This window comes from Martes martes, assembly GCF_963455335.1.
Source record: "Martes martes genome assembly, chromosome: 9".
NCBI lineage: Eukaryota > Metazoa > Chordata > Mammalia > Carnivora > Mustelidae > Martes > Martes martes.
Window position 1 is genome coordinate 132385185 of NC_137896.1, and position 13206 is coordinate 132398390.

At 42.6% G+C, this 13206-nt stretch overlaps 1 protein-coding gene across 2 annotated transcripts in view; it reads right to left on the reverse strand.

The window, feature by feature from the left end:
• Positions 1–3637: 3637 nt before the first annotated feature.
• Positions 3638–13206, reverse strand: part of TAF1B (TATA-box binding protein associated factor, RNA polymerase I subunit B) — a 67826-nt gene continuing 58257 nt past the window's right edge. The window contains exons 13-15 of one of the 2 annotated variants that reach the window (XM_080813835.1): positions 10734–10804; positions 9752–9974; positions 3638–4082 (exon numbers count right to left, since the gene is read on the reverse strand). In XM_080813835.1, coding sequence (XP_080669961.1) covers positions 3881–4082; positions 9752–9974; positions 10734–10804 — 496 coding nt within the window. In that variant the 3' untranslated portion in view covers positions 3638–3880. Of the gene's footprint in view, positions 4750–9751; positions 9975–10733; positions 10805–13206 lie in introns of both variants that reach the window. The other variant, XM_080813836.1, reaches the window with a different exon arrangement.

Genomic DNA, 13206 nt, shown 5'->3' on the forward strand with positions numbered 1-13206 from the left:
TCACGTTGCTAAATATTCATTCTCCCTCGGCTTGCTGCTCTCCGTGCTTGGGCTTTCCCTCTCTCTGACAAGTAAATTTAAAAAATCTTAAAAAAAAAAAAAAAGATAGAACAAATCCGGATGCCAGTAATTGGAAAGTTTCTAACCGAATGCCCTGATAGCAGATGATCAGCAGATGTTAGAAATTGTTTTGCCCATTAATGCCACAGCGTCATATTTTGCACATATGAGATGTTGAGACTTTGAACTAGAGAGGAGAGACCACATATGCAGACATTGCTTATTGCCTATCAACAGACAGTCCCCCTCACCCCGCCTTTCCCTGCTAATAGTACCCTAAGTTTGCTCAAATAGTGGAGAAAGATCCTTAATCCTAGGGAAGGTACGAATGCATCAGGATAGTCTAAAGCAGTCATGGTAATCCTATTCCCCTTTGCCAGTGATGGTGCAGTTTTGGCCGATGGAATGTAAAGGAAACTCTACCGGGGGGCTTCTAGAAAAGGTTTTCTCACTAGACACTCTTGGGAAAATGTTTAGTCATAGTTCTCTTCTTCTACCAGGATTTGTTTGTATGGAATCACAGCATCCATCTTGTGACCATGAGGTAGCAAGCTGAGAACTAGAGGCCAACATGCTGGGAACGGCAAAGCAAGAACAGTTGGGCCACTGAACCAAAGCTGGTATGACTTAACTTCCAGAACTTTTGTTATGTAAAAAAAATAAATAAATACCTCTGGTTTAGTAGTTGGAGGAGAGTCTGTTAATTGCAGCCTGAAAGCATTCCTTACTTCCCACTCTGTGTCATTTGTTTTTGAACGTGACGGTTATGTGATAGAACCAACAGTGGTTCTCACATTAGTGGGTGTGCAGCAGAATCTCCCGGAGGGCTTGTACAAAAATACACATTGTTGGGCTCCACGCTGAGTTTCTAAATTGGCAGGTCAGCGATAAGGCCTGGAATTTGGCATTTCTTGTAAGTTTTCAGGGGGTGTCAATGTTGTTGGGTCAAGGATCACATTTTGAGAACCACTGTGATAGATAATCAAGACATTTTTATTGAATTATATTTACTGAAATGTCCACAAATCTTCCTTCTGGTAATGGAGGAAAGAAAGCTACCGAGCAATATTTCTCATGAACATAGATGCAAAGAATCTTAACATTTCAGCAAATCAAATTCAATAATATGTAAAAAGGATGATAGATCATGACCAAGTGGGGTTTATCCTAGGAAGGCAAAGCTGGTTTAGCATTTGAAACTCAATTGAATTTCATATTAACCATATTGTAAATGCCATATTAACTAGCTAAAAAAGAAAAAAACCATACCATCATCTCGCAGATGCAAGAAAAGCATCTGAAAAACAAAACAAAACAAAACAAAAACAAACCAACATTAATTTCTGATTTAAAAAAAACAAAACAAAAAAACCCACTCTGCAATCCAGGAGTAGAAGGGAACTTGCTGAAGCAGGAGCGGCATTCACAGAGATCTCTTCCATTATGCAAACCCTCTAGGAGATCCCATCTGGCCTCATAGTTTTTAAATAGTACTTATATTCTGATGTTTCCTACAATTACATTAGCCCAGACCCCTGCCCCTCCAACTTCAGATTTTGCGGTCTCCCCAGTGACTAACAGGGATCTCAAACTCAATACGCCCAAGCGACACTGGTTTCCCCATACCCACTCCTCTGAGCTCCCCTGCCGTGGACTGCCTAAAATCAAGGCCCGGTACCACGTGTGCCCTTGGCATCTGGTGAAACTGGGAGGGCCCCGAAGTGGCCTAACTTTGACTTCCTCTCCCCACTCAGCTCCCATGGATAGGGTTCCCTAGCCAAAAACACCTTATTAGGAAGATCAGAGGAGTTCCTGCCTGCCCATGGGATTATTCAAATAATCACTCATACGCTCCTGCAGGAACCAGGGGTCACTCCATTCCTCCGACAGGACAAAGCCTGCCTCCCTGTCCCTTGTTCTCTGTTCCCGAGTGTGACCCCACGGGCCCTGCAGAGTGTGTGGCATCCTCTCCCAGGTGTAAGTATGTGGGATTGCGCTGCTGTCGGTCTCATCTATTCAATCTTGGGTTCCCACAGCCCTAGGACCAACCCAGTATACGTCCCTCCCAAACAGGGTGAATGGGGGAGATCGAAGCTGCCCATCTTAACAAATGGTACAGCGGGCAAAAATCAAGGCACTTTGATTTCTCACACCTACAACCGACCCATCACCAAATCCTTATTATTTCATATGTAAACTGTATCTGGGATCTAATCCCTTCCTACCACTTCCATCACAACCTCTGTAGTGCACACCGCCTCTTGCCCAAACCAAACAGTAGTCTCTGTTGTGGGCACTACCTCTGCCCACTTCCCCCTGCAATCTATTCACCACAGAGCAACGTGCTCCTTTTATGACATAAGTCTGATCACACCATTCTTTGTGTTTTTTCTTTTTTTCTTTAAGATTTTATTATTTGACGGAGAGAGAGAGAGAACACAAGCAGGGGGATCAGCAGAGAGGGAGAGGACGAAGCAGGCTTCCGGCTGAGCAGGGAGCCCGACGTGGGGCTCTATTCCAGCACCCTGGGATCATGACCTGAGCCAAAGGCAGACGCTTAACCCGCTGAGCCACCCAGGCGCCCCAGATCACACCATTCTTTTGCTCAAAAATTGCTAATGGCTTCCCATGGCACCCTTGGGATATAAGCCCAAGTTCTTACCACGGCCCCGAATGTGAACTCTTCCATTTCACTCAGGCTGCCCTGAACAACTTGACTCCATCCAGCTCACTTCGGCTCAGAGCCTTTGCCCGTTTCCTCTGCTCCGCATAACCTTCCCCTGGAGAGCACCCGGGGCTTCTCCACCCACTTGATCTCTGCTCAAGGTCACCTCCCAGGTCCTTCCTCAATCACCTTTCCAAAAAGGCCCACCTGACACCCTCACCTTGCTTTTTCTTTGTTTGCACCTCATTCGCCCAACTCCCATCCATTTGTTTACTCTCGGTCCCCACCCAATGAGAAGATCCTCCAAGGCAGGGCCCTTGTTTTCTGCGGTGTCTCCAGTGCCTAGAATATGCCTGGAGCACACTTGCTCAGTGTTTGTTGCATGAATAAACTGTACAAGAACGCCTGGTTTTCTAATATCCTTACCGGATATTATAAACCTTTATATATCTTTAGTAATCTATTTTAATTTGTATCATTTTTTGGGTTGACCTTTGTACTTCTTTTTTCCAGAAAGCTATCTTTTCAGAGTCCTTGCACAGTTTGTCTTTTTCCTATTGCTTTGCAAGAGCTATTGATTCATTGAAAAATTATTCCTTTGTCTGTCCTATGCTACTATTTGCCTGTGACTTTGTAGTCACATTACCAATTTTTCCCTTTTGGCCTCTGGTTTTGGGGCATGCTTAGAAAGTCCTTCCCTGTTCCAAGATCATCAAAGCAGCCATACTTGTTTTCTTCTAAGCAATATATGTATATGTAAAAGATTGTGATGTTTAGATCTCTGATGCATCTGGGATTTCCTTTGGGGAATAAAGAGTAAGGACGTGATCTAGTTTAAAAGCAAATTTAGCCCCCCCCCCAAGAAAAAAAGCAAATTTGGCTTTAAAATACAAAGAATTCAAATTTCTGGATACCATTTATGAAACTTATTGTTTTAATCTTCTCAAAGAATATTCATAATTTAAAAAATAAATTCAAACACAATTCACTTATTTTCCAACACACATTTTTATAAGCGATTTGATACATATCTATGAATCTATGTATGTGCAGATATATGACAAAATTCTATTTCCCATAATTCTCTGGAATATTAAGGTTTACCTTATCGTCAGTATAAAATATTTTCCCAAGAAAGTTTCTATTTCATTTTTCTCAGTATTTTCTCCGTTTCCTGGATCTTGATTTTTTTTTCGTTTTACTGTATTTTCTTTTAAAAAGTCTCTTTTCAATTAAGCTCACTTCTTCATGGAGAGAAGAGGCCTTTATTCTCAGCAGGAAGGAGAAGAAATTTATTATGAACTGATAACTCAGCGAAAAATTTGATTCTTCATAGGTTGTCACGTGTTTACAATAGCTAGAAAGGGAAGATAAAGGAAGATGTTATCTTTAAATGACCATTTAAAATGTATGCATCTGTCCCTGAAACATCCCCCCAATTGGCATATATATACGGTCAGGCTGAAAACAGTACTCAGAGTTGGAAGGAAACGTGGAACAATTTGGCAAAACAATTTTACAGAGGAAAACATGGTAGCACCATGCCCGGGTAGCTACCAGGCCAGGGTAACAGACGGTCTAGAGCAAGCGCTCACGACTCCTTGCCCAGAAGTCCTTCCATTCCAGATGTGCTGCTTCTTTTTACCGTGCCCAGAGCAAACAACAGCACACAAGCAGAGATTCTGGGCACAGTTTTAAAACAAAAGAAAATAAATAATCCCTAATCCCCACCCAAAATAAGACACCAGACTTGATAATGTAGCCTACAATCTTGTACCTATCACAGAAAGAAGAGTTTACAAAGCAGTTCCACTTATCTTAAAAGTAGAAGGTCAAGTCTCCAACTACCACCAAATCTCTAATTACGAATCTCTAACACTCCATCTCTAACTAGACCAGGTGCAGGCAATCCAGGGGACAGAGGAACATGTTAAATGGTGTCATAGGTCATCATCAGCGAAATGCAGACTATGGGAAATTGTATAGGACAAAAGACCTGGATTATTCAACAAGTAGTTTTTTCCCTGCAAGGGGAAAGAAAAAAAGACATTAAAGGGGAATTTACCCACCAAAACACTTAAGGGATATCTTAGCTACTTGCAATGTATGGGCCTTATTTGGATCGAGTTATATTAAAAATTTCATAGCAATTGGGAAAATCTAAACACTGACTGCATATTTGGTAATATTAAGGAATTACTATTAGCTTTTTAATGTCTGATCAATGTTTATTATGGTTTTGCTTTTAAAAATATTGACATCTGAGATATGCTTCCAAATAATCTGGGGGCGGGGTGGAGGAGTGAGTCGGCAGAGGCGAAGCCAAGATTAGTCACGCTGACAATTGTTAAGGCTGAACGGCAGGTACAGGGGGGTTCATTATACTATTCTTTTTTTTTTTTTTTAAGATTTATTTACTTATTTGTTTGACAGAGAGAGAGAAAGCTAGAGAGCACACGTACGCAGAGTGGCAGGCAGAGGGAGAGGGAGAAGCAGGCTCTCCACTGAGCAGGGAGCCCGATGCGGGACCCTGGGATCATGACCCGAGCCAAAGGCAGCTGCTTAACCGACTGAGTCACCCAGGCAGCCCTATTCTCTGTAATTTTGAAATATACTTGAAATTTTCCATGGTAAAAGGCTTTAAAAAACAGGGAGTGCTAGTTAACCTTTAGCAAAAAATTATTGTCAGCACTAAATATAAAAAAAAAAAACACAAACAAAAAAAACAGGGAAACAAATTTTAGATATTGGATTTATATAACATATGGCCCTGAGCTCCTGAAAGAAAGTTTATGTGTGCACCACAAAACTCTGTCCCCACAGCTGTGACTATGGATAACTAGCCTTGGCTCTCTAACCCGCAAAATGGGAAAAAATAACACTGCCTACCTCAAAGAGTGAACAAAAGTATCGAATGAAAATATATATTAAGCACTTAACCCAAAGGTCAGCACATGGTAAGGGCTCAAAAATGTTCACCTCCGCAATACTCCTTTAAAATTGATTTCTGTTTTCATTTAAAATCTTAAGGCTACTTTAATAATCTGTAATAAAGCCAAAACCCTGCCATATTCACTAACAGGACATTTAAAAGCCTCAGCTACTCACTGATTGGTTTAACAGAAATCAAGTATAAGCCATTCACAGGAATTCTCACAAACTTGGTGGCCTCTTGCCACCAAGAGGTGGTAATTTTCTTTTCAATTTCAGCTATTGTGAGATAGTCTTCCAGACAAACCACTGTTAACAAAAAGGGTAAAAAATATCATTTCTCTTACTTAGGGAAGCTCTTTTTCTACACAAGAAAGATAAGAAAAGGTATATAAATTATTTGCTCCCATAAGGACTTTTAAGTCGAATCACTAACAATACTTTATAAGGATTACATTCTTTACCACAGATTCAGGGAACTATCCTAGAGTTATAAGCCACAAAACCAAACAGAACATACAATAATGTGTGATTGCCAAGTATTTTGCTGTAAGTAGAATATGAGCCAACAGATGTTCCTTGAGCTCTGACCGGGAAAGAAACGAGTGTGTCAAATGGATGCTGTAAGAATATGTTTATACAAATAATTTTATGGGAAGGGATAAGCACAGGTTTATATTTAAAAGAAGGGTGTAAGGTACATCTGAATTTCCTTATGAGAACTTCCTCGTGAGAAGTTCGGACCTATGCAGAGCAGTCCTCGAGTCGGCACACCTGCAGCATTAAATGAGCCTGCCAAAACAAGTGCACGTTTTGGCGCCTGAGAGATGTTCAAATTTGGCATATGACATACATATCTGAGGACTGGTTGTTTGTTTTTTTTAACTCTAGTTTAAAATATTAGTTAAAATAAAAATTTTCAAATTCAAATCAAATTTTTGTGGGACCCAAACAAATGTGTGTGCGCTTGGGGGCAGGGGGCATCCAAAGCCTCTCCATTTCCTGTGGCTGGCAACCTGAAGCACCTCGGCCGTCCCTCTTCTTGGGGAAGGAGCGCCGAGCCACCTGCCCCTCTCAGGGAGGCCGGGGACAGACGCTTGATGAGCCAGGGCCCGCGACGGGTCTTCAGACCGGCCAGTAACCGGCCTCCTCCAGACGCGTACTTCTACACGCGCGCGGAACATTCGGGAAGGCATTTACATTCACGGAGACTGTCCTTCTGTCTCAGGTAAGAAGCATAAACGACCTCTCGTGTCTGAAGTGGTCTTACGGCCTTTCTCTGCTTAGTCCTCGCGGCCCGAGCGCTCTCGCAAGTATTCTACTGTACAACGCTTATCTCTCGAACCCTCAGACGGGAGTCCTTCTGTGTAACACAATTCTCTACACAGCTGGAGGTCTGCTCTCTTAAGCATCAGAACACCGCATTTATTTTGTATGGACATCTCTGAAAACCGAGTTATATGTTACTAGCGTAAATTATAAGTGCATAGTATAAATTAGGATGAAATGAAATTAGTATAAAAATACAAGGTATAATTATATTATTCTAAGTTGTTCAGTTTTACTGTAAAAATATTAGAAAATGCAGCTAGGAAACACAAACCCAAAGAGAACGCACACGGCACTTTGGGTCACGCTCTGCGGTACAACAGAGGCCCCCCCCCGGGCTTGGGTAGGTGGAGCGACTGCCCGGTGTGGTGACTGAGCCGCAGGCTGCTGTGACTCGCGGGCTGCTGTCTGCGGCGGCTGCTGCGGCTCGCAGCGCACTTGTGTCTGCTGTCGAGGTGACTATCAGCGGAGCACCTCTCAGGCTCCCTCCGACTTGTTTTTGATGATTAGGAGTTTGGAAATCAGACAACTCAGCCTGACGGAAACACACCTGAAGGCAGAGCGAACCGGCTCTGAGTGAGGGGCTCGGGGGCTTTCTGAGAAAAGTGCATTAGCTCTAGTCATGGACTTTGTGACATTTTTACTGGTTGGTGGAAGCCTTTTTGGCCCACTCTGTGGTTCTAGGCTATGGTCTAAATAGGCAAAGTGGACAGAATTTTGGTGCATAAAGTCATGGTATCACTGAGGCTTTGTCTCCAGGTTGTAATTTTCAGTCTTATAGTTCATGCAGAGAAAAAAAAATCCCAGCTGTTTCATCTCTCACTCTACAAGGTCTATTTGTGACTAACTGTATTATGTAACTACAACTGTATTATATCCGTGAAGATTTAGAAAGATCTAGAAATCCACTGATTGCCCCACGGGAAAAGCATAAAGGTACGAGCTCCCCCAGCTAACTGAGGACCAATTCCACAAGCGTGAGAGACAGAAGGCGCCACGACACTACCTCCCAGCTTACTGGTCTCATGCGGGTGCCCCTCACCGACCAGGACTACCACCATTTCTCTTCCTTTTGATCAAATCTTAACATCGGGGAAAGCCACTGCGCTACCACTGCACAGGAACGCGTGCCCCGCTCAGACACGGAGTGGAGCCTGGGGTTTGGATTCTGGCCTTTCCTGTTGCTTCTGGGACCGTGCCACTCTGTAGTCGTTCTTAGACGCAGCTAAACTTTTGTTGAGTAGGAAATTTTCATACCGATACCTTCATTTTGTTCTCTCCTATTGTATTTTCTAGATTCTACTTAGCTTTGATACTGAGGAAGAGAGTCTTCAACAGAAAATCAGTTTTAGTCTAAGTAATGATCGCAGTTATCATGTACTGAGATTTACTATGTGACAGACACCAAAATCTCACTGAATCCTCATTCTCTATTTCTCATGCATTCATTCAACACGTTAACTAGTGAGCACCTACTACGTGCTAGGCCCTGTTCGAGCCTCTGGGATTTCTCATTAAGACAGTCCATCCCGACATTCAGGGACCTTCTATTCTATTCTAGTGTGTGTGTGGAGGGGCAGGCGAATAAGCAAAACAAATATATAATAATCTATTGGACACTGACAAGAGCCGTAAGAAATAAAACAGAGGCGGGGGGCGGGGTGCGGATAGAGAGTGGCGAGGTGTGTGTGTGAGGGGGAGGGGGAGCGACTGCTATTCCGGACAGGACAGGACGGTGCCGGAGGCACAACAGGTGCCAAGGCCCATGCGGGGAGTGTGCTTGGCAAGTTCAAGGAACAGCGAAGGAGGCCGCGTGAACGGGGCGGAACGTGGAGCGGAGGCGGCGAGCAGGGAAGGTCAGAGAACCGCAGGGGCCTGTAGGCTCTTTAGGGTCTTTTAACTCTACTCTGTGTGAGGCGGGAGCCTCCGGAGGTTCTGAGAAGAGGAGAAAGACCAGTAGGACACGCGTCTGTGCCATGGGGAAAACCTAAAGCTACGAGCTGCCCCAAGCTCATTTGCACGCTGCTTTGTAAGGGGACAATGGAGCTGCAGAGACGGTAAATGACTTGCCCACAAGGTGCAAGCAGCAGGGCAGACAAACGCCTGGTTCACGGCCCGGGCTCCTCACTATGGGACATGGCCTGTGAACAGGTTCTGGGACAAAAACTGAGTTAGTATACAATGAAATTAGTATAAAATTAAAAAGGCACATGGGGCGCCTGGGTGGCTCAGTGGGTTAAAGCCTCTGCCTTCGGCTCAGGTCATGATCTCAGGGTCCTGGGATCGAGTCCCGCATCGGGCTCTCCGCTCAGCAGGGAGCCTGCTTCCCTTCCTCTCTCTGCCTGCCTCTCTGCCTACTTGTGATCTCTCTCTGTCAAATAAATAAATAAAATCTTTTAAAAAAAATTAAAAAGGCACGATGAAAAAAGTCCTTAAAGTCTAAACCCTTTTTCAGCCTTATCGGGATACTATGGACATAGCTTCTGTTAGGTTTAAAGTGTGCGACGTGTGTCGTGTAGTGATTACCACAGTAAGGTCAGCAAAACACTTCCATCCCTAAAACTCTTGAACAAGACGCAACGTATAATTCCAATTTTCTTGATTGTAAGCCCAATGTCTTCTAATTCTAACAAATAACCTATCCGGTCCTTATACAGTCAACTGTAATTTTATGTGACTTTTTCAAATGAGGAAAGAATACTACTTCATGCCAAACTAGAGATTTCATGATGTTTTTTATCCCGTATTTCTGAAAGCATCACATACCTTCTACAGAATTTCTGGGTACTAAGCCAATAGAGTGAATTCTTGGTTGTCAGTGACTGGCCTTTCTTCTTCAGGAACCCCTGGAGGCTGTGGCCATGGAAACAGGTTCCAGCAGAGTCTCCTTCAGTCCAGCTGAACTGAAAACTTGAAGGACCTTTTTTTTCAACAGTTGGTGCTGAATCAGTCAGTGCGCTGAATTGTTTTTGTAGACTCACCACCATTTCTGGAAACGGAAGGAAAAAGGAAAGGAATAAAAACTAAAGTTAAACCACAGATGAGTTTACTTGTTAGCAATGTACTTCGTTGGTTTCTTAGTTGGACAAATGCACCACGATAATGGAAGAGGGTAACAACTGGGGAGATGAAAGCAGTTGAGGAGAATTGGGGAACTACTTCAAAAAGGTTAAAGTGGTGGGTACTAAGGAGGACATGGATTGCATGGAGCACTGGCTGTGGTGCATAAACAATGAATCGTGGACCACCGAAAAAAATTAAATTAAATTAAAAAAATAAAATCAGCAAAGGGAAAAAAAGGTTAAATGGTAAATCTTACGTATTTTTACAATTAAAAAAAAAAATGAACAAGACACCTTACAGGCAATTCTCCACAGAAAGAGTTCTGAAAGTCACAGAAATACAGGATGATTTCAGATTTTGGTGGGAACTTAAGTTCTGTTCTAAAGAGCACAATGTTCCTGAAACATTCCTCTGGAGGTCTCTTATGGAGGAGGACTGTTTCTTTGGATGGACACTGGAACACTCGTTCAAGAAGTAAAATAATCCCTTAGACACTTTTAAATTTATTTATTTAAGTAATCTCTGCACCTGCCATGGGGCTCGAAACACAACCCTGAGATCCAGAGTCGCAGGCTCGCTAGACTGAGCCGGTCAAGTGCCCCGAGGCACTCACTTTTCAGGAAGTCAAGATATTTAGCTTTTCTACAACAGTAGCTAAATGGCCTTAAGAGAAAACGCAACTCACCTCTTCTTTTATATGCCACTGCTCTGTCAATGGATGAGTGGTAGAGTGGCTTTTCGCTTTTCCACACGTACCTGTATGATGCAGAAAAACATTTGGAGCAGGATGGAGAAGAAATGGACCTAAACACATTTCAGAGACGTTTCTCTGAAGCAACATCTGAAATTCCTAATACTCTGCGTAAGGGCTCAGCCTTAGAACGACCCACTGACAGGTCTTACGTCACAGATGCAAGCAAGGAGCTCTGAAGGGGACGGCAGGCCAACAGAATGATGTGCTCATCCCCAAAGCCTCCCAGATGTCATAAGGTCCTGAAGAAGATATACAAAAATGTAGAAATGGTTTCTCTCACTGTAAAATTCTCTCGCTGTCTGTTCTCAGAAAGGGAATCCACCACCTAAGAAACAACTGTTCCTCCTTGCCCCTGCCCAGCTGCCCAGCTCCCCTTCTGCTGAGGATTAAACCAGAGGTACGTCTGGTAACGGATACGAAGTGAACAGTAGGTACCAGTCTTCTGATATAAAGATGTGATCGATGTTCATAATGACAGTTCTCCTGACAATTATGTGTGAACTAAATCTTAATGAACATACACGTTTAAAATATATCAGAGAACTTGTCACCGGACCCTATGGTAAAGGAGGTTTGTGATTCTTTCAAATATCTTTTTTAATTTGTTTTCTTAAATAATAAATGTAACGATATACTCAAGGTAAAAAAATAATAAAGAAGTTTCCTGAATAGTCTAATCCCAATCGGTGGATAAACCCACTATTAAAAATCTCTTGCAAATACCTAACCTAGACAGATTTTCTCATGCATTTATAATGCCTATACTGGTGGCAACTAGGGCATTACTTCCTTGGGGCCATATGCCCAGAAAATGGGAAAAGTGATCTAGAATAACCTTCTGTACAGATACTCCTTCTTTAAAAATGTACTTTATTTTGCTTACCTCTTCCCCAAAAGCTATGAAAAACAGAGACACGTCACAAAGTCCTAATGTTTTCTGCAGGAATTCTGCATCCTTCTCTCCAGTTTTCCCATAGGATTTTGTTTCCCAACTATTAAAAATTCAGGTATAATGTACATACGAACCCATTATGTTCAGTGTGCGGCTCTGCTGGCTCTGGAAAACAACAGTCCTGTGATGACCACCACGGTGAACGTGCAGAGCAGGCCCATCAATCCGAAAGTCTCTCACGCCTCTTTTTTTTTTTTTTTTTTAAGATTTTATTTATTTATTTGACAGACATCACAAATAGGCAGAGAGGCAGGTAGAGAGAGAGGAGGAAGCAGGCTCCCTGCAGAGCAGAGAGGCCGATGCGGGGCTCGATCCCAGGACCCTGGGATCATGACCCGAGCCGAAGGCAGAGGCTTTAACCCACTGAGACATCCAGGCTCCCCTCTCTCACGCCTCTTAACAGTCAATCCCTCTCCAAGCTCCCAGATCCCTGGCCTTAGGCAACTACTGTTATGTTTTTCCATCCCTGCAATTTATAGCCTTTCCCAGAAAGTCACATAAAGGGAGTCATACCATAGGTAACCTTTTGAGACTTTCTTTCAGCATAATGCTTTTAAGTCATTCATATTGTTGGATGTGTCAGAAGTTTGTTCCTTTCATTGCTGAACAATATTTCATTGTACAGATAAACTCTGCTTGGTTTATCCATCCACCAGCTGAAGGGCGTTTGGGTTGATGCTACTTTTTGACCACTGCGAATGAAGCCACCACGAACATTCGAATAGAGATTTTTACGTGGAGCTGTCATTTCACTTGGGTAAAGAGAGTGAACTATAGGTATTGTAATAAATGTTTATCCAACTTTATGAGACACTGTCAAACTTCCAAAATGGCTGCACCATTTTAAATCCCCACATTAGGTACGGTCAGTTTTTTTTTGCTCATTTCACTTTGTTTTTGACCATTCTAACTGGTGTGTAATGACACCTTACTGTGGTCTTAATTCGCATTTCCCTATTAATTAATGATGTTGAGCATCATTTCACAATCTTCTTTTGCTCAAATCTTTTGTCCATTTAAAAAACTGGGTTTTTGTGTTTTTACTGTATGAGAATTCTCTATTCTGAACACAAATCTTTTATCAGATACGGGATGTGCACGTATTTTCTCCCATCGAACGGCTTCTCATTCTCTTAACAGTGTCTTCTGAAGAGCAGCTATTCTTTCTTCTGATGAAGTCCAATTTATACTTTTTTTCTTTTATAGATCATACTTTTGGTATCATATCTATAAGATTTTCCCTAACCCAAAAGGCTAAAAAGATTTTCTGCCCATGCTGTTAAGTTTTCTTCCATGTTCCTCCCAACATCTTCCATGACAACTGGAAGTCATCAAAGCAACCTCTTAAGCGGTTATTAGGTTGCCAACTACTGTTTACTGATGTTTTCATAATCTCCCACATAGGGACCCACACTTAGCTACGGAAAATGCTTTAATAACTTTCATCTAACA